General features: G+C 47.2%; 1 protein-coding gene across 2 annotated transcripts in view; it reads left to right on the top strand.

Moving 5' to 3' along the window:
- The window catches only part of MYBPC2 (myosin binding protein C2), an 84514-nt gene that overhangs the window by 18183 nt on the left and 44073 nt on the right, over positions 1–22258 (top strand). Inside the window, exons 2-4 of one of the 2 annotated variants that reach the window (XM_077314300.1) lie at positions 17169–17261; positions 18185–18208; positions 20173–20247. In XM_077314300.1, the coding sequence (XP_077170415.1) occupies positions 17169–17261; positions 18185–18208; positions 20173–20247 (192 nt within the window). The other variant, XM_077314301.1, reaches the window with a different exon arrangement.

Below are 22258 nucleotides of genomic sequence, written 5' to 3'. Positions count from 1 at the left end.
CTGTTTAAATATGCCCGAGGGAAGGGGTGTGCTGGTAACCTGGGTTCAACTGTTAGTTAACGCCTCCTTGAGAGACAGAATGGCCACGCTGGTTTTGAACCAGGCTGTGGTATGCATCGACTTCTAAGAAGCCTACCGAGGAGATCTCAGTAAATGTCTCAAATGTTCCATTCTTGAGCAAAGTGTTTGAATGGGGAGTGCCTGGACAACTTCAAGCTTTCCTGTTGAAATAGGTTGGATCCTGGGCAATCTGATTTTAGACCTGCTGGTTATGAAACAGCCTCGGTGAATGACCTGAGCTGAGAGATGGACAGAGGGAGGGTGGCTCCGTTGTTTTTTTTGGGTCACCTTGGCAGCTTTGGATGCCATTGACCATACTCTTTAACATTTCCCTGAAACTGCTGGGTGAGTTCTGTGCCAGATCATCACTGTAACCACAGAGCCCTATCTGGGGCTCCCAACCAATCTCAAGGAGGCTGTAGAAACCCTGAACTGATGCCTCAAGTAGTTTTGGACTAGAAGTAGGCTAATAAACTTGGTCTTGACAAGATGGGAGCGCTCCTGGTGAGTGGAAGGTGTGAACTGGGATTTGTTGGAATATGCAAAATTTGTTGTGTGCATGATTTAATAGCAAAGAAGAATGTCCTTCAGGAGATGTCTAAGGAAATGTGTAGTTAGCATATTTAGATGAGGAACATCTTGGTATTTTCCAATAATCTCCTCCTTCTAATTGGCTCCTTTAGAATCATAGAGTTGGAAGGGACCTCCACGGTCATCTAGTCCAACCTCCTGCAGAATGCATGAAATTCACAATTACCTGCCCACCTACAATGACTCCAATTCCATGTCCAGATGATCCCCTTCCGCACCAAAAAAAAAAACCAGAATTCCTGATCAGTTTGGTCTGGAGGAAATTCACCTTGTGACCCAAAGTGGCAATCAGCATTTCCCTGGGCATGCAAGCTTAGACACGGTCCCTTCTGCCCACCCACTCACTATTTGCCTAAGTTCACAGAATCACCATTTGTCAGGTGACTATCTAGCCTCTGCTTAAAAACTTCCAAAAAGGGAGAACCCACCACCTACCGAGGAAGCCTGTTCCACTGGGGAACTGCTCTGTCAGAAACGTCTTCCGGATGTTGAACAGAAAATTCTTTTGAATTAATTTCAACCCATCTGGTTTGACCCTCTGGGACAGTGGTTCTCAGCTTGACGGTTGTGATCCCTTGAGGGGTCATTCGGCCTTTCCCTGGGGGTGTCGGTGGTATAGTGCTGGCCTCCTCTGTGCCACCTTGGAGCTCACCGAGGCGGCGTGAAGGAGGCCAGTGCCATGGCGAGCAGAAGCAGTGGTAGCGCATGTGCACACGTGCCGCTGCCCCTGCTGTAAGGGTCTCGGTTGAGAACCGCTGCTCTGGGAAACAGAAAACAGCTCTGCTCCATCTTCTACATGACAGCCCTTCAATTACTTGAAGATGGCTATCATATCACATCTTAGTCATTTTCTCTCCAGGTTAAATAGACCTTCATCCTTTCCTCGTGTGCCTTGGCCTTAAGCACACTTCCTTCTGCTTCCCTTCCATAACAACAGTTAATCAGACTGTTAGGACTCTCTCTGTCTTCTCTTCTTTGCATAGTTGTTTATCTTCTCAATAAAGCTGCTGTCTATGCAGTCACAGATTTAGCATAAGCTAGTTACTCTTTGAACAGCCAGTGCTTTGTACCTACATATTTAAACTCTGCCCAAAGAGTTTAAGGAAGAGTTGTGTGCAGCGTCATCCGAATTGCCCGTTCCAGGCTGACGCAGTTTAAGGTGTCACCCACTCTGAATGTGGTTACACTTCTCTTGAAAGAACAGGGCCATAGTCTGGAAGTTCTTTTGCCCCCATGTCTACTGTAAGATAAGCAGGGTCGAGTCTGCACTTTGCTTTTTATCCTCTCCCAGTTCAAATAAAGCCCTCCCCTCTGCACCGTAATCGATTTCCATTTTGTTTTTGGGCACTTAAAACTTTCCCTCTGCAAGATCCATGATTGATCCGTAGTGACCCTACCTTTCCTCCGTGATATCCAGGAGTGGATATAAGTTGTTATATTTGAAGACCCAGCTTTTAAAGCCCTCAGTATAGTGTAGATAGTGTGAGACCCCAGGACGTGTGTGAGACCCCAGGAGACCCCTATTACGTGAAACCCCAGAACAAGACCTCTGTGAGCCTAGAGGCCAGAGGAGCAGCACCGACATCACCAGGCCAGGACTCTGGCATGCTCTGAATGGCAGCAAAGATGGCACCAATCTACCTTGACATCCATCAGAAGATTGGCATGCCTCTTGGCTCTCTGTTAAGGTAGATGGGGCCCAGCTGCAACTCCTTTCTCTGACACGGATTAGCTCCAGCTGCAGGCTCTCTGGCTGAGGCCTGCTCCTCCCTGCTCTGTGCATTTTAGGAGGACCTTGTGGGGGCAATGCATGCATTTACCTGACGTCTCTCCAGACAACTCCGTGTTCCAGTTTGCTGCAGCAAAGCTCTGCCTGACTGACTCCCAGTTCCCTGAATGCCTTTTGACTACGCCCCAGACCCTTAGCTCAGCTTCCAACTATGTCTCTGGCTTCTCATCCTGGTTTGGTTTCTGACCTTCTCTGGCTTTCAACCCCAGCCCGACTTCTTCGCTCCCTGCCCCAGCTACTGTGTGAACTATCTCCCTTGGCTCCCGACCTCCCAAACTGGACTCTGGTTTCTGGCTTGCCTTCCTGACTCAATACAACAACCTGGCCAAGTAGGTGTGACCCGATCAGCACAGCTGTGGCCATGAGTTCCATTAGCCAGCTGGGGCCTTTTCTGGGCACAAAGTTCTGGCCACTGTGATGAATACCCTGGTTACATCAAGATTAGATTACTGCAATGTTGGTAGAGTTCAAAATATGTAAGAGAAGTGGAGCACCACCAGGATGCTTAAAAGGAGGAAGTTGTGGAAGCAAGAAAGGAGGAAGTGTGCTCAAGGGAACAGGAAATCTCCCATGGGGTCAATCAGGACACTGGAGGAGATAGAAGAAGAAGAGTTGGTTCTTATATGCTGCTTTTCTCTACCCAAAGGAGTCTCAAAGTGGTTTCCATTCACCTTCCCTTTCCTCTCCCCACAACAGACACCCTTGTGAGGTAGGTGAGGCTGAGAGAGCCCTGATATTCCTGCTCAGTCAGAACAGCGTTATCAGAGCCATGGCAAGCCCAAGGTCATCCATCTGGTTGCATGTGGGGAGTGCAGAATCAAATCAGGCTCGGCAGATTAGAAATCCCCACTCCTAACCAATACAGCAAACTGGCTCTCAGTTCCTGATCTAACTATGCTAAATATTCATCTCTTCCAATGCCCCCTGCAGGACACTTAATCATGCACACGGCAGATCTTGCAGATTCTAACAGGGCTGCCCTTCAAAAATGCTTGGAAACTTCGATGAATGCTGCGGCTAGGATGTTGTCTTGAGTTTGCCATAGGGACTATATCCCTTTGCCTATCTATACTGTCTCCCAAACTGTGTGGTGTTGACCCTTAAAGCTCTAGAGAGTTTAGCACAAGCATATCTGAAGGACCTCCTGCACCCTTATGAACCTACCCAACCAGTGTGATAATCTTTGCATGCCTGGCCTTCTGAGTCAAGGTGACCCCATGGAAGGTGGGGACATAGTATGTGGGGGGAGAACTGCCCACACAAGGACATCACCCAAAACGATGGCAGGAGCTCTGAATCGCCTGAAACTTGATGGTCACTTTGAGGGTATTCCCTGGAAGTTATATAATTGAGATATTGACACCAGTGATTTAAATGTTCTAAATTGATTTTAATGTTTAATTTCCTCCTTGCCGTTCCAAGTGGCAAGCAACAGGGGATGGGCACTCTGGGTGGGGGATTCCCCGTCCTGACTGGGGGCTGGCAGCCCTTGGTAAGATACAAAGAAGCACCACAGCTCAGCCGCTACCAAGTACCATGGGAGATGCCTGTCTAGGTGGTCACCAAGTTAAATAAACCAAAAACTCTCAAAACTTTCTCTTCTTTGGAGTCCTGCCAGAGCGACCTCCACATTTATTTCATTTTCAAGGATCTTTCTTCAATGGCTAGGACTGCATTTACAATTTATATAAGACAAGCCAATGCCTCAGTCTCCACCTAATCTGTCGAGCTGGGTTTGATTCCCTGCTCCCCCATATGCAGCCAGCTGGGTGACGGGCTTGCCAGAGCACTGATAAAGCTCTTCTGACTGAGCAGTGATATCAGGGCTCTCTCAGCCTCACCCACCTCACAGGGTGTCTGTTGTGGGGAGAGGAAAGGGAAGGCGAATGTAAGCCACTCTGAGACACCTTTGGGTAAAAAAAAGCAGCATAGAAGAGCCAACTCTTCTTCAGTTAGGTTCTTGAGCTATCTTAAGTGCCTTCATGTGTTTCTAGACACCTCAAGGGCCAGAAGCATCAGTGTAGACTTCACTTGAAGGCTGGGTCCTCAGAGAGAGGGAGAGGGAGAAGGCTTTTCCTTACCTAATTGAATTCAGAAGTACATTTTGTTGTGTCTGCCATGAAGGCACTTTAAAGAGCTCAAGATAACTGAGATTAAGGCTTTGGTCCCAGAGGGATGGGCCAGAACCAATGGGATTAAATTAATTCAAAAGAAATTCCATCTAAACATCCGGAAGAAGTTAGAGCGGTTTCTCAGTGGAACAGGCTTCCTCGGGAGGCGGTGGGTTCTCCATCTTTGGAAATTTTAAACAGAGGCTGGATAACCATCTGATTCTGTGAAGGTTCAAGGGGGTGGCAGGTTACAGTGGATGAGCGATAGGGTTGTGAGTGTCCCGCATAGTGCAGGGGGTTGGACTAGATGACCCAGGAGGGTCCTTCCAACTCTATGATTCTATGATTGTCTTATATAAATTGAAAATGCAGTCCTAGCCACTGAGGAAAGATTCTTGAAAACAAATTAAATCCGGAGGTCATTCTGGCTGGACTCCAAAGAGGTAAAGGTTCTGAGAGTTTTTTGTTTATTTAACTTTTTTTCCTGTTTTTCTAGCCCTTGGCAACATGACAGAAGGCTTTCTTGGTTGTGGCATCAAAATTATGGGATTCTTTCCCCAGGGAGGCTTGTCTGTCCACTGTCCTGGGATGGCCAAACTGTGACTCCCCAGATGTCCATGGACTGCAATTAACATGGGCCGCTGCCAGCAGTCCCCCGGAGTCACTGGGGTTGCCACAGCCCATGGACATCTAGAGAGCCCCAGTTAGGCCACCCCAGGATAGACCGTCCTGATGCAGGCCAGGAGAGATTTGGAGAGCAGGCCCCCCAGGAATCTGAAACAAGAAATAAGGCTGCTCTCTCTCTCCAAATAGTTTATTCTACAAGAACCAGCCACAATAAGAAGAGAACAGTTGCCAGGCAAAGCTGGTTCTCCTCCTTGGTTTTTTTACCTTTGTGCTTCCTCCTTGGTCCAGGAAGATGTTCCTCGCCTCTGGGATCCATTTCCCCCCCTTCGCACTCCCGTCTCCCACTGGGAGCTATGCAAAACATCCCTGGGCAAGCTGAGCTATGCAGGTTCTGGCGAAGTCCAGATGACAGCTGGACCCCTCTGTCGCTCATCTCTCTGCCCCTCTGACTGCAGCCCAGGAGGCTGGGTTATTATTGATCACTACCAGTGATGGCTCAGCACTTTGGGCCTGGCTATATTAGGGGGGATCAGACAGCCTGGAGGCTTGATTGGGAGGCAGGCCAGAGAGTGCACGGTCAGCACATAGTGGGAATGGAAGCAGGGCGGCCTCATGCCACAGTGCTTACTTTCTGAAATGAGAGGTGCTGGGGCTTAAGCTTGCCTGGGTCTCCCTCCCCAGCTCACATTTATTTATTTATATCCAGGCTTTTGCCCAGAGTGGTATTCCTTAGGGTTCCCAGGAAGCCTCCTGTTCCAGGACCTCCCACACACAGGGCTGCTGGGCTTTAAAATAGGGATGCCAGCCTCCAGGTGGGGCCTGGGGATCCCCTGGAATGGCAGCTACAGAGATCAGTTCCCCTGGAGGGGGACTCTATGACAATGAACGCCACTGAGGTCCCAGTTTTCTGCAGGCTCCATTACAAAGTCTTCAGGAATTTCCCGTCCTGGTTCTGGCCACCTGAGCCCCTGCTCCGCTTGCTTTCCCACTGGCGCCTCTGACTTCTCGCCACCCACTGGGAGGCGCTGCCAGTAGCAGCTGCGCAGTGCCACGCCAAGGGGGAGCACCAAAGGTGAGCTGGCGGCAGAGTGGCGGGGCAGCCCCCAAGGCAGCAGCCGGGGAGGTGGACGAGGAGGAGCTGCGGCCCGGTACCGACTGATCTACGGACTGGTACTGGTCCCCAAACTGGGGGTTGGGGACCACTGCCTGAAAACACTCTGGTGCTCTGATTGGGTCCGGAGCACTGTGAGGGAGGGAGGGGCTTCCGGTTTCCAATTGTGCCTGGAAGGCCTGTGGTTTTGCCATAAGGGTTTCAGGCAACTCTTAGAGCAGTGTGAAATCACTTCTGGGTTTTCCCTGAAGTCATTTCCATGGTGCATCCCATGTCCCTGCCCCCTCTCTCTCACATGTACTAGTCATTGGCTGGCAGCCCTGCCCAGTTAATACGTGGCATGACAGCAAGTCAGGTCAGGCATCTATGTGCAATTTGTGCTACACATAGCATCCAGTTTGGCTCTGAGGATCAGTACCCTCCAGGCTGAACTCTCTCCAGAACATTCCCTGCAAATAGGCAGGGGGTTGGACTAGATGGCCTCTATGGCCCCTTCCAGCTCCGTGATTCTATAATTGAAATCTTTGAGCCAAACAGAGGTCATCCTATAAAACCCTGAAGACTTTTCCACTTAACAGTTATTTAGGATATTTCTGCCTTGTCAATTTGCATAGTATTCAGAGTAGGTAATAGACAGTGAAACCACCACAATCATATAAAATTAAATTCACAGTAAATGGTAACTGTTTTCCAGTATTATTTCTCTCCTTGCTTCTCAGAAGCTTGTGACCATCAATAGATCTTTGCTTACAAATGATCGGACAGGGCAGAAAGTGGGTCCATTTGTCTTTCTACACTGACTAAGAGGAGCTGAGAATGGATTTTGTCAGTTCTCATTTTTCTTGATTGTCATCTTGATCAATGTGAGACTACCGGATGCGTTCTGTTATGATGCGTTGCTCAGGGTTGGTTTAAAGTGCATTTTTATGTTTTTTCTTGTAATTACTGCTAGAAATGTGTGATTTTTTTTAAACAATCACTGCACAGTAATTGCAGTGTTTATAGTTTTAAAGATCTGTTAGTTCTGGTAATACCCAAGGATCAAAATCAATTATAACTTGCTCAAAGGCATCTCATTCTCATTTTATTTGCCTTGGAGAGGAGGCACTGTAGGAACTACAATCAAATCCTCATAGCAGTTTCTAAAAGGAAAGACGACTGTGGGAGATCCTTGATTCATATCAGGGTTGCATCATTTTAACCAACCCAGTGTGGGCTTTTAAATTGACTTTCATTGAAAGCTGCATTGAGCAGGACTCTGAAGAGTCAGTATAGAATCATCCCAGATAGACAGATAGCAGACAGATAGAGAGATAGATGGATAGATAGACAGGCAGATAGCTAGACAGACAGACAGGTAGATAGATATACAGATAGACAAATAGACAGATAGACCAATAGACAAACAGACAGAGACAGATGGACAGATAAATAAACAAATATATGGAGACAGATGAATAGACAGACAGACAAATAGAGGGAGATGGATAGATAGGAAAATAGATATACTGATATAGTATATCTAATAGATATACTGATAGATGGATGGATAGACAAACAGTAAAAGGTAAAGGTAAAGGTATCCCCTGTGCAAGCACCGAGTCATGTCTGACCCTTGGGGTGACGCCCTCTAGCGTTTTCATGGCAGACTCAATACGGGGTGGTTTGCCAGTGCCTTCCCCAGTCATTACCGTTTACCCCTCAGCAAGCTGGGTACTCATTTTACCGACCTCAGAAGGATGGAAGGCTGAGTCAACCTTGAGCCGGCTGCTAGGATTGAACTCCCAGCCTCATGGGCAAAGCTTTCAGACTACTGCCTTACCACTCTGCGCCACAAGAGGCTCTTGTAGACAAACAGATAGACAGACAAATAGTCATAGATAGACAGATGATAGATGGATGGACGGACGGATACAGACATTCTTTCATTTCCTGTCCCTTCCCTTCTCGGGTTAATAATCACCTGGATTGCTGGTCGTAGTTTGATCAGCACAGGGAGGAAAAGGTTAAACTATTCTCCCAGGCAGTGGCCACAGTCAGAATCGTTGCTGGGAAGCTGTGCTCCTGGATCTGCCAGCGTCTGGCCTGGTTTGGCCTTGAGTCCCTGGCTCCAGTTCAGCTGAGTACAGCTGGCACTTGGTTTGCATTTCCTCAAGAACATGCGAGCAGATTTCTCAGAGCCTGAGATGCTGCAGTTTAGAGGGAACAGCCTTGGTGATGAGGGGTGTTGCCTGGCAGAAGTGAGCCTGATGGATGAGGCAGGGGGAGAGGATATCACCGGGTGGGTTGAGAGGCCAAGTGGCAGAAGGACAATGGCAATAGCTCTGGAACCAAGGAGAAAATGCTCGCCCCTCCCAGGGTTGCCACTTGGCCTGGGCAGAAAAATAAAATTCTTTTCTCCTTTGAAGCTTAATGAGATGTGATTTACCGGGTGATGTGATTTACCTTCATGCCAGGTGGGGATGCGGGTAGAGCTCCCAGATCCCGGCTGGGAAACTGCTGGAGATCTGAGAACGGAGCCTGGGTTCTTGATTTAAAATTTGGTCTATATTGAGCAACAAAAAGTTTCATAGAACGCATAGAATGCAAAAATAATATTGTAATATATATGTTTTAATTTCAACGTAAGTACAATTTGCCAGGTACCCCCAAGATGTCCCTCCAAAAGTGGGACAATCTGGTCACCTTAGCATAGAGTCCAACTTACCAAACATCCCTTGTCTCTGGAGAATTGATCTCTCTAGTCTGGAGATGAGCTATAATTCTGGGACATCCCCAGGCCCCACCTGAAGGCTGGCATCTCTGTTGTAGGAATGGCTTAAATTAAAAATCAATAAGAAATATATTAAGATAATATTAACTTGGTGAGTCAAGTTTTAAAAATTAATTAATAGTCAGAAAATTTCCTGTATGTTCAACAGTGAATAACAAGAGTTGATAAGTGTTGCCTGAGTTAATTGTTTAGTTTGACCTGTCAGAAGAAGTTCGTATTATGAGTAATGTCCCACTAGCAAGGCAGAGAGGCATTCCTGAGTCAGGTAATAAATATATTTTAATTGTTTTTGTCAGGATAAAAGAAATCATGATGGCATGTTGATATTGGGTGTGTATCTGGCAGGGGCTCATGGGAATTGTAGTCCATGGACATCTGGAGGGCCGCAGTTTGACTACCCCTGTTCTAGAGAAAGCTGGGAAGCTTTTAGGAAAATAATATTTTGAATATGCATATGTATAAGTACTGGTTGCATTTTGGATTTCGGGGGCTTCTGTTTGGTGATTCTGGAAGATGTCTCTTATTCTGCAGCTGCTGAATAAAGATCTTTTCTTCTCCCATATAATCTTATTGGTTAATCAATTCATTAAATTGGTCTAATTATTGAGAGCTTTTCTAGCAGAGTCTACAAATTTGATAATGAAACCAACACTACCAGCAGCTTGAGTCCCGATAGTAAGCGTCTAATTAAAGGGACGAGGCATTTTTTCCCCTCCTGGTTTTTGGTAATCCTCATGGCCAGAATCAAATTGGCAGGGAAAAGCTGGTTAAAGATGCAAAGAAGAAGAATAGAATGGCATTTTGATTTAACTAGCTTTTAATAGGTAACAGCGAGTGACATTTGATCGTTGAACACAAGATGCTGCCTTATGCTAAGTCAGGTCATTGGTCTTTCAAGGTCAGTAATAGCCACTCTGAAAGGCAGTGGCTCCCCAAGGTCTTCAGTTGAGGCCTTTCGTGTCACTTGCTACCTGATCCTCAACTGAAGATGCCAAGAACTGAACACTCCAGTAAAGCATGTGATCTGCCATGGAGCCAGGGACCCACCACCATGAAATTTCAATGTGGAGCCCATAAACACCAACAAGCATTTGAATGATGAGGTAAAAGTTTCATTTAGATAGACTGTTAGTTTAGAATCTGAATGGCAAGCCTGATTTCAGATTACGTGAGAGTATTTCTGCTCTAGATCTCCACATTCTCTTCACTACTTGCTTCTATTGTGTGGCAAGTAAGCTTCAAAATAGGCTTCACAGAGCCCTTATCTGTAAGGCTTCGCTTGTGTGGCATAGCAGTTGGGCTAGGACTTGGGAAACATGGGTTCGAATCTCAGCTGAGCTTCAAAGATCATTGGGTGACCTTAGTCTTGTCCTACCTGCCTTTTCTCCTCTCCCCATGTCAACCTCAGCAACTTTTTATTAAAAAAGAAAACCAGGAGAAAGTGACAGAGTGTGACATTGCGCAGTTTGACCTTTGAAGAACTGAAGAACTCAGGTTGTACTGAATATATCAGCACTCCGTAGGTGATCTGTTGATGATCTGTTGGTGAACCTTTCATGTGGTGAGGGAGCTCCCATGTGTGCAATTCGTGCCACAGGGGTAGTCAAACTGTGGCTCTCCAGATGTCCATGGACTACAATTCCCATGAGCCCAGCAGCTGGCAGGGGCTCATGGGGATTGTAGTCCATGGACATCTGGAGGGTCGCAGTTTGATTACCTTCTGTTCATGTGAACCTTCTGTTCATGTGAACCAGAGGCCTGCAGAGGGCGATCATGTCATACTTATTGCTGCATCTCCATGCTGATGATTCCAGATGATTTCCCTCCTAAGGGTGCTTTTCAAATTTCCGGTTAGCAGAACCTTCCGAGTGCATTTAAAATGTCATATTAAACATTCAACAAGGGTTGCCATGCTAGAAAGTCTAACATTGTTTTACAACCCCAATTAAATTGTTATAAGATGATGCGAGCCTGTGAGTTTCACAAGACTATTGATCATGCATAATGACAAAAGAATACTCAAAAGTTCTGTGAAATGTAAAAACACCTGAGTACAGCAATCTTGACTGGCCTGATAAAATATAGAATTTTATGTACTTTAGGTCCTATATTAAGCATCAACATCAGTCTTGTAGTCCTTGTACTGTGTACCTACATGCTCAGCAAAAAAATATACAGTCAAAAGAATATATATATACTATCCCTGCATAGTTTCCCACTTTTCTCCCCCAAATCCACAACCCACAGTTCCTTCTACGTCAGCTCATAGGTGGTAAGTAGTATCCTTGCCCTGGATTATCACCCCCAGCAGGGAATATTTACAAATGGGGGGGGGGTGAGGAAAACTGAAGAGCAACTCTAGGAATGGCAAGCAGTGTGAGGGGAAATGGCTCCAGGGATTGGATTTGTTGGAGTATGCAGGATCTGTAGTGTGCATGATTCAGCAGCTTATGATGAATGTCCCCCAGGAGGCTTTGGAAGAGATGTTAGCGTACTTAAGCACTTTTTCAAATCATCTCCTCCTATGTCCTGATTGGCTCAGTTGAAGACTTCCTGTTCCCTTGAGCACACTCCCCCCCTGAAGAACAGTTAGTCAGCTAGACTATTAGGACTCTCTCCTCTCTCTTCCGTTACAAAGTTGTTTCAATTCTAAAAAAAGTGTGGCCGCCGTTGAAGTGGTGGTGGACAGTCAGAAGAGGAAAGCTCTCTGTGTGGAGTGTCAGGAAATGGAGGCAGGGCATGTGCACCCTGCAGCCGAGAGGAGAGGCCGGGCACATGGGGCTTTTATCACAAGATGTCATAGTCCCATTGTATACGGCACTGGTCAGACCACACCTGGAGTACTGTGTGCAGTTCTGGAGGCCTCACTTCAAGAAGGACGTCGATAAAATTGAAAGGGTACAGAGGAGAGCGACGAAGATGATCTGGGGCCAAGGGACCAAGCCCTATGAAGATAGGTTGAGGGACTTGGGAATGTTCAGCCTGGAGAAAAGGAGGTTGAGAGGGGACATGATAGCCCTCTTTAAGTATTTAAAAGGTTGTCACTTGGAGGAGGGCAGGATGCTGTTTCAGTTGGCTGCAGAGGAGAGGACATGCAGTAATGGGTTTAAACTACAAGTACAACGATATAGGCTAGATATCAGGAAAGAAATTTTCACAGTCAGAGTAGTTCAGCAGTGGAATAGGCTGCCTAAGGAGGTGGTGAGCTCCCCCTCACTGGCAGTCTTCAAGCAAAGGTTGGATACACACTTTTCTTGGATGCTTTAGGATGCTTTGGGCTGATCCTGCGTTGAGCAGGGGGTTGGACTAGATGGCCTGTCTGGCCCCTTCCAACTCTATGATTCTATGATTCTGTTTGTCTATTTGTCCATCTGTATATCTACCTGTCTGTCTAGCTATCTGTCTGTCTGTCTATCTATCTATCTGGGATGATTCTATACTGACTCTTCAGAGTCCTGCTCAATGCAGCTTTCAATGAAAGTCAATTTAAAAAGCCCACACTGGGTTGGTTAAAATGATGCAACACTGATATGAATCAAGGATCTCCCACAGTCGTCTTTCCTTTTAGAAACTGCTATGAAGATTTGATTGTAGTTCCTACAGTGTCTCCTCTCCAAGGCAAATAAAGTGAGAATGAGATGCCTATGAGCAAGTTATAATTGATTTTGATCATTGGATACATACTTTTCTTGGATGCTTTAGGATGCTTAGGATTGATCCTGCGTTGAGCAGGGGGTTGGACTAGATGGCCTGTATGGCCCTTCCCAACTCTATGATTCTATGATTTTATCAGGTGCCATGTGAACTGGGGCTGGCCTCTTCTCCCACGGCAGCTGAGCAGAGAGCTTCCCCCCCCCCCCCTGAGGTTATGGTTCTTTTGGGGGACATAGTGGCTGTTAAGAGTGTCATTCTACTGGTGTTATGCTGGTTATTTGAGCCTCTATTTTGTCATAACTGTGGAAGGGGGGCAAGGGGAAGGAGCCTGAAAAGGGGGAGGAACGTGGAGGAGGGAGTTAAAGTACTCCCCAGATAAGGTGCCTTTGTTGGAAAGGCTCTATGGGGTGTGGGCCAACCCAGATGGGATGGCCCCAGGATCACACCAGTAGAGCAGATGAAAGGGGATGGGTGGAAGCAGGTCTACGCCTCTGGAAGCATTCCCTGATTCTCTCTACTGGGGGATGCCCAGCTGCAAGGGGACCCATGGGCCTGGCAGGGGACTAGAACGGGATCCCCAGGGCGCCGCTGAGGTTAGGGAACTGGGTCGGATGACCTGGTGAATGATGGTATTAGAGCTCCATATCCTCTTGTCAGCCAGCACATGGTTAATAAAGTTGTGGCCTCTTTGCCCAAAAACATGGAATTAGTGTGTGCCTTATTCCGAGCCCACATGCCCACCTGCAAGTCAAAGCTGTTTATTCTTTCAGCAGATGGTGCTCCACAAAATTGCATGTTTTAGCTCTGGCAACAAGATTGGGGGCATTGGGGCTCAGAAGCAGTCCTGCTGGGGGTAAGCCAATCATTTCGGGAGAGGATTCCATTCAGTCCAACCTTCAGAAGCCGGGAACAGCATCTTTGCTTGGGTAATGGGTTGTTCCATCATAATTCGTAAGCATTTTATGTTGCTCTGTCAAAATACAGCCAAAGCCCATTGTAGTATGCATGTACTATCCCCGGGCATAATGTCTGGAAACGCCTTTCATGGAAGGAAAATATTTGGAGCCAACTTAGTGAAAGAGCATTCCTGGATCAAATTGTGAGGAGGAGTTTAATCTTGCCACAATTATCTAACAGATAGCTTGGACAACTTGTGCAACCACAGTCTTCGCAGTGCTTGCAGTAGCAAGAGATGAGAAAGATAATGGCTGGTGGGGAGGGATTCTGTTTTCCCGTACAAGAAAATATTGCCGTTTGAATGCTGGAGCAGCACAGTATCTCATCAGCCCTGTCGAGAAGGGTGCAGCCCAGAGGGCAGACCTCTGCATGATAAAAATAAACAGGAGTCTTGTGGCATCTTATTCCAGCACAAGCCTTTGTGGTTTAGAGCCCCCTTCTTCAGATATGAGTGGATTCTCACTAGGGCCTTATATTGTATACATCTTCTCAAGGGGACTACCATTCATCGACAGGCTTCCACAAAATACCCCTTTGGACACTGTGGGTGCTGAAGCTCCATCTACCAGCCATTAGGAGTATTATCCCTGACTAATCAAGCCCGCTATAAGAAAAATACAGCGGGCGCTAGGTAAGGGAGCCCCTGGCAGTCGCGCGTAGCGCGGCTGCCGGGGGCTCCCTTGGCCGGCGGCCTGGCGCGTTGAGAGGCGCTTTGCACCTCCCGACGCGTCAGGCCGCTGGCAAGGGAGCAACTGCGAGCCGCGCAGAGCGCAGCTCACAGTTGCTCCCTTGTCGGCAGGGTGGGAATTGGCCGGACCAATCGTCTGACCGGAGGAAGGGGCCAATCGGCACCCTTCCTCATCCCGGACAGAGCCTGCCCTAACTCCTCCCACTAAGCCCTTACGGCTTTATTTAGTCCGCAGCTCCCGCGGCGCCACGGGCTGTGTTAAGATAATAAGACAGCACACCTTGCAACTATTTATTGTAACAGCATTTATTGTACTGGTTGAAATGACTATAAATAAAGTGTTGTTGTATTTGAAGATCTGTATGCTGGCCTTCCCTGAGGGTTCAGGGTTGCTCACAACATGCTTCTCCAGTGGGTGGGAGGGAGGGGGAATAAAGTGCTATCGTGTTACTTATGTGTGCAGGAAGGCCAGTTGTTGGTGCTCTGTAGGCCTCAACCATAGGCCTAGCGGAAAAGGCCTGTCTTGCAGGAACTCTTTTAAGTCCCATAGGGCCTTGATCTCACTTGGGAGAGCGTTCCACCAGGCCAGCACCAAGGCAGACTAAGCCCCGGCTTTGGTTGAGGACAGTTTGGCTTCTCCGAGGCTGGGGATCTTGAGCCGATTTAGTGTGCTTGAGCGTAGATTCCTCTGGGGGGCAGAGAGGAGAAGGCTTCATCCTCACCCATAATTATGTCTGATTTGATAACAACTTGTATCTTCACTGTATTCCCTGGAAGAGAAAATGGATATAAATATTTAAAATACATGGATATGAGTGGTTTGTAACAGCCTCTACGTGTCTGTTTACGTTGTAGATCCTTTTACCAATTGCTCTCCTCCCATATTCCTTCTTGATATTTTAATTCTGGAATGCTCTGGAAGGAGATCCATCTAGTCACGTTCCCTTCAGTATCTAAAAAAAACCCCAAACCAACAAACCTCTGTCTTATTTAAATTTAATTACTAGCTGACTTGGTTTAAAAGCAGATGTTCAATCCACTGGAAGCCCTTTAGATGTTGTAGAATGCTGAGTGTATAAAATATGCATATCTGTGTTGGGTCTTTACAGGTATGAGCAGCCTTCTACCTGAGGCTGGAAATAGAGTGTGGTATTTGTCGGATGGGTTCTGTCCAAAACTGCTGGGTCAGTGGATTGTTACATGCAGAAAGAAAGGATGGGGATGAGTAGCTCCTATTAGGGATGTGCAAGGAACAAAAGGCCATTTTGGATTCAGTCTGAATCAGATTAATCCTAATTACCCATAGTTTTTTCCAACTGAGCCAAATCTAAATCGATTTGGCACCATTAAAGTCTATGGGCATTTCCCCCTTTTCATCTTTTTCGGCCTGGGGGAGTGGGAGCTTGAGGTGGAGAAACCAAACTTACAGTGTGGCTTGGAGCCTCTCCTCAAAAGAGCACCCAAGTTTCAAAAAGATTCGACCCCCTGGTCCAATTCCAGGGGCACTCAAAGAGGATGCCCCATCCAACCTCCATTATTTCCTATGATGAGAAAAAATAGATTCTCTGGTCCTATCAGAAATAATGGAGGTTGGATCCAATATTTTGGTCTGGTCCAATATTTTTGAAGTGTGGGGCTTCTTTTGAGGAGAGAGCCAAGCTGCATGTTTGGTGCCTGGATCTCAACCCCCCACCTCAGAGCGTGGAAAAGACAAAAAGGGGAACTCCCCTCCCCTTTCCCTTTTTCTTTAAAGCTTATCTGGCTGCTTGTATGATTAACGAATTATGCTTCAGCAATTCAGACGTTGTTTGGTCATGTAAACTTTTTCGGGAATGACAATTGGGACTGGATTTGGCCGATTCATGCCCAAATCAAGACATGAATCATTTGGGTACTTTTTGGCCAATCTGGATCGAATCACACATTCCTAGTTCCTACTTCCTGTTTAACTAAGCACCTCATCCCATCTTGTCCCACACTTGTGTTCAATTAGCAAGCCGAGGAAATTTCACAAGCGAGCCATGATTCATCCCTGATTTTAAAGTTCTGTTGTGTCGTTAATGACAATGGTAAACTAGTTCTGAGTTTGGCCGCTTCGGTGATCATCAAAGCCCGAGGCGGCCAGAGTGAGAATGTTCCACTGGAAAGACTCAGGTCTGAATCCTGATTTTGCCGCAAAGTTCACTGGCTGACCTTGGGCCAGTCTCTCTCTGAACCCAACCTACCTCAAGGGTTTGTTGTGAGGGGAACCAATATGCTTTTGTTTTTTGGTGGGACAAACAGAATCATTAGGGTAATAACTTATACTATGAATGCCTGGAGCAGCGTGTGTGAGCCTAGCTTAAACGTGCAAGTTTCCTTTTTAGTAACCCTGCCCAATCCCCACTCAGTATGTCCACCATTTCCTCCCATGGCACCATCTTTCTCTCTTCCCTTAACTCCCTGCTTGAAGCCGGCTTTTCTATACAGATGCAAGCTTAATTCCTCATTTTTTGCCTCAACCAGAACAAACCCAGTACATATGTGCATTCACAGTCACTGTCATTTTTGATTTCTCTTGGTTCTCCTTTCCCTTTTATCACCCACATTTTCAAAACTTTCTTAGGGGCAAGAACCTGTTTTTATTTTTTTTTTTGTTCTTTTTTTTTTTTGCTGACCCTGCTCTGTAATTACTACATAGGTGGGCTACCCAATAGCAGTTGCAGTACTGTTGATAATAGATGACATACATTTTGAGCCAGTGTGTACACGAGTCTATGCTGTTGACCTTCCTGTCATGGTCTTGATGCTATCCCATTCCTTAACAGCACCAAAAAAGAAAGAAGTGAAGAAAAAAGAAGACCCAAAAGCAGCCAAGAAAGAGGAACCAAAAGAAGAGAAGAAGGAGGAGGAGCCAAAAGGTAGAGTCGAGGGTCTTTTTTTGTCATGTTGGCTAACAGAAAGTGAGAATGTCACTTTCAGTTGGATCTACCCTGATTCTAATTTTCTTCTGCATTCTTACTATTTCTGGATGGAGCGAAGGAGAACAATGTTGTAAACTGCTTTATTTATATGTAAACAAATCATGGATATACCCTCTCCAAGAAGCCTCAAGGTGAACCTTAGTTTCTCAGAGCTTTTCCGCACTGGTGCCACCATGCTGGGGTACCACTGGGTGTTTTGGCTGCGGCAGACTGTCCCGCCTCTTCCCAAGTCTCTATGGGGGAGCATATTCTTTGCCAGATGCAATTTACTCTGGATTTGTGCTTTCTTAAAAATAACAAAAATGCCGCAGGCAGGTCTGTGGTGCTGCACAGTGCTGTGGAGCCGGCTGGGACATTTTTTGTCCCTTCTGGGATGCCATAGCTGAAGTGAGGGCGGGAAGGAGTAGGGCCAGGATGGCCCAGCTCTTTCCTGCCAGATGGTCTTGGCCCGACATAGAGCCCGATGGTGCCTGCGGCAAGGAAGGGAACACAGAAGAATCCGCATTCTCTTGCCGCAGGGCAGTGGAACGCCTGAGATGGGCCGGCCCCGGGCTGGCGCTGATGTCATCTGGAAGCAGGCATTAGCCCCACAACTAGATGAGCGCCAGCCAAGGCTGAATTCCCCGTGCAGAAAAGTTATAATGGTGGTTCTCACAGCCAGAGGTTCCAGACTGTTCTTAAACTCAAAATGAATTGTGGGGCACAGAACAGGAATGAGGGCACAATTCAAACTGCCCTGAGCCCGCAAGGTTCAGGCCAGCAGTGCAATATTTCCTCGCCTGGAAGTAGTGGGAAAGCAGAACTCCATCCAGTTTCAAGTGAAGGGCCTAACGTGTTCCTCTCCCTTTCTCCCCCTTCAGCAGACGCACCGGCAGCTCCAGCAGGTGAGACCAAATTTCTTGAAACAGAATGTCCTTGATTGTGACAGGTAAGCTGATAGGTTTTTAATCTAAGGCCCCTGGATGAGTGAGCATCGAGGCTATGCAGTGTCTGGCAAATCTTACCTGCCCCCACCCCCCCACTGATGAGAAGTCTCAGGCTTATGGCTGCTTTTGCAGAATCCTGAGTGAAATAATCCCCATTTCCCTACTGCAGGGTTTCCCAACCGTGGTCCCACCAAGGCCCCTCAATGGTACTGTGGCATGGGGGTTTTCAAAATGGCAGCTGGGGAGGGCCCTCCCACCCTGTGCCTGTTGATTCTGGCTCTGAGCTAAGAGGAAAGAAAAAGTTCCATTTAAAAAATCTACCCTTATTTTGGCAGCTTGCTCCTCTCCCTCCCAAAGTGGCCAATGATGAGCCTGAAGAGGCATTTAAAACTTTTCCACCCGAGGTGCCTCTCACTTCTGGAGGGTGTGACTGGGAGGCACGGCCAGCTGACCACTTCCTGGAACCTCACAGCCTGAAAAATACTTCAGCAGGACCTCCATGGCCAAAAGGTTGAAAAAGACTTCCCTCATGGCTTGCTTTAGGTCCTAGCTGCACATTACAGTTTACACATGTTCTCCATGGAGACTTTGAGCCAGACATCAGATGCCCATTGAGAGAACCAAATTCTCAAATGTAAGGGGCTTCAGTTAGGGCAGGGGTAGGCAAACTGCGGCCCTCCAGATGTCCATGGACTACAATTCCCACGAGCCCCTGCCAGCGAATGCTGGCAGGGGCTCGTGGGAATTGTAGTCCATGGACATCTGGAGGGCCACAGTTTGCCCACCCCTGAGTTCAGGTCATCAACTCCTGGTTTGGAAATTCCTGGGGATCTGGAGATGGAGCCTTGAGAGGCTGGGGTCCATGGAGGGGACGGACCTCAGTGGGATGTCCTGCTGTAGCCCCCCCTTCAGAGCAGCTGTTTTCTTTGTCGCCTGGAGATCAGTTGTAATTTCAGGAGATCTCCAAACTTTGGATCTTGGCCACCCTAAACAGCCTCCGGGGGTGGGCGCTACTTCCCCCGTGAGTCATAGTGTAAATAGCACTTCCTGGGATGTATTTTAGATTGAGAAAACAGCTAGGGGGGGACATGAAGAAGCCCCTTCTCCCCGTGCTGTGGAGTCCCATTCCAAATCAGGGTCCTGAATGCTTGAGAACGGAGAGGAGCACTCAGAGCCTATGTCTGATGGAAAAGTCCCAGAGGATGACAAAAGTAAAACATACCATTAGGCCCTTAAAGGGACTTCATCGATGGATACTGCCTACTGGCACTCCCATTAACTGTGAGACTCCAGTGTGATCTAGTGGTTAGTACTGGGCTGGGATCTGAGAGAACCTGGGTTCAAACACCCGTTTTTTCATGAAGCAAGCTTGGTGACCTCAGACCAGTCTCTCTCCCTCTCCCTCGCTCTATCTCACCTCAGAAGACTGTGACAAGAATAAAATGGAGAGGGGAAAATCGCATATGTTCCCCTGTGTGCCTTGGAGGACAGGCAGGATAGAATCATAGAATCATAGAATCATAGAGTTGGAAGGGGCCATACAGGCCATCTAGTCCAACCTCTCAACGCAGGATTAGCCCTAAGCATCCTAAAGCAAGTGCACCAATATAACAGCCAAGCACCTGAGGTTTTTCCTGTGCTGGGAGTTGCATGGGAGGCTCATTCCTGTGGAAGTGGAGTTGTAACTGACACAAGGACTAGCCAGTCAGTGCTGATCATATTAGGCTTCTGCTGAAAGCCAGTTCCCATTACTTGTAGGGGTCTTTCCATTACTTGTAGGGGCCTTTTTATCTATTCCCCATCCTTCTCAGAACCTCAAGAGCAGAGAGAGCCTCATCCCCTGCTCAGCTCCCCCATTTTGCTCCAGGCTCAGCAATGAAGTGCTTTTCTTCCTCCTTCTTTGTCTCCATTTTTTTTACCAGAATCCCAAGGAGAACCCTCCAATCAGTCGGATGGGCTGTTTGTCAAGAAGCCAGAACATGTGTTAATAGAGGCCGGTAAGTGGTGGAGGCTGCCTGGCAGCAAATCCTCTCAACATCGGACTCTCCTTTTAAAAACAAGGTGGGCTAGAGATGTCCCTTCAGTGGGAGCAGACACAAGTTTTGCTGCTGCAGAGCGAGCTTTGCTTCTCCTTGCCTTTGCTTGTCCTATGATAAACAGGCGGCCTCTAAACCCATCACAGTGTCCCCAACCCCTGCTTCAGATGGGATGTTCATCCGTCCTGAATTGGGTCTCTGGTATCTGGCATATTTATGTGTTTAGACATGTGCAAATTTGTTTCCACTTTTGCTTAAGGTTTACAAACCACTTTGGGCAAAAGAGAGGGGGAATGTGACTTCAGAACTGATACAAACTCTGGCCAATCAACACCATGGGTGTCTGGCATTTGCTGACCTCCAGAAGAACAGCTATCCCTGTATCTTCATGGGGTAGAGAAAGGTCCATGTGTCCCAAATGCAATGAGTATGCTTCCACGGCAGAAGCAATGCTAAAATTGCCTGTAGCCATCCTAAATTATTTTTCCCCATTTGATGTTGCTGCGTTGAGACATTCTTGTAAAAACTTCCATAAACAACCAGAATGTGGCTGTCCATTTCTGTGCTAGAGCTGCATTTTGACCTTATTTGAGGATATATGGGATTGTGCAGCAATTTTGAGTTCTCTGAAAATCCACTCCCAGGTTTTGGAAGTGACGGGGGTTTCCTTGTTACTGAATTCTGCTTCAGGTCTTCATAATAATAATAACTCTGTGTTAGCAAGTTGCAATCAAACCATGGTAATCAAAGGACCATGTTTTTTTTTAAGGCAAGAGGTGGTTTGCCATTGCCTTCCCCTGCAAAGCCAACCCAGTCTTCCTTGGTGGTCTCTCATCCAAGAACCGACCATGGCAAACCCTGCTTAACTTCCAAGGCTGGATAAGATTAGGCTAGGGTGGGCTTGAGACAATTATGCCCTCATACATAAGACCATTTAATTAGTTATCCATCTTTAGCTGCTCTTCTACGGTCACAAGAAGTGGCTAAATAGCATAAAGGTTGGATTTGTAGTACTAAGGTGCTAAAGTAAGGAGAAATTGGGACCAATGTAGAACATACCCTTGGCTTGCAGAAGATCTCAAGTTCAGTGTCTGGCATCTCCACTTAAAGAATCTCAGGTAAGCAGGTGCTCTGAAAGATCTTTCCCTGCCAGAGACCCTGAAATCAGAGCCATCAGGTTGAGCTACATGGACCTGAGAAGGCCGGTTCAAATATTCACACATCCACGTTCATCCTTAGTTAACTGTAGCTTCAAATGTGAATTGGATCAGTCACTTTTTCTCAAGTTACTGGATGTAGCATTCCCCCCCCCCCTTCAGTGGAGATGCTTCACTACAGTTACATCATAGCTATGAAATTCTCAGGATTGTGGTGGAAGCAGCCCTATTGGTGATTCATGTGCTTACGGATTAAGGAACTGGAAGAGAGCCTGGCTGCACCAGCAGTGACAGGTCATGGGGAAGGGGCAGGACTCTGTTTCCCTTGACCAGACATATCTTTTGTGGGGGGGATTAGAGCTGATCACTTGCCTCAGGGCAGATGCATGAACAGCTGAACATGGCTGTTCTTGTCACATCCAATTTGGCAGTAGCTGTGGGATGTACATGTGTGTGAATCAGTCTTAAGTGAGCAGAAGAAGCCAATCCCAGCATGGTGCAGGCGTAGTCAAACTGCGGCCCTCCAGATGTCCATGGACTACAAATCCCATGAGCAAATGCTGGCAGGGGCTCATGGGGATTGTAGTCCATGGACATCTGGAGGGCCGCAGTTTGACTATCCCTGGCTGTAGTGATTAAAAGTAGCAAACTCTAATCTGGAGAACTGGTTTAATTGCCCACTCCTCCTCAAATGAAGCCAGTGGGCTGACCTTGGGCCTGTCACAACAGCTCCCTCGGAAGTCTCTCAGCCTCACCTGCCTCACAAGGTGCCTGGTGTGGGGCGAGGAAGGGAAGGTGACTGTAAGCTGCTTCGG

Source organism: Paroedura picta, chromosome 16, assembly GCF_049243985.1.
Source record: "Paroedura picta isolate Pp20150507F chromosome 16, Ppicta_v3.0, whole genome shotgun sequence".
In the NCBI taxonomy this organism is placed as follows: domain Eukaryota; kingdom Metazoa; phylum Chordata; class Lepidosauria; order Squamata; family Gekkonidae; genus Paroedura; species Paroedura picta.
Note: the sequence above shows the minus strand (reverse complement) of the source record. Positions and strands in the feature narration are given on the sequence as shown.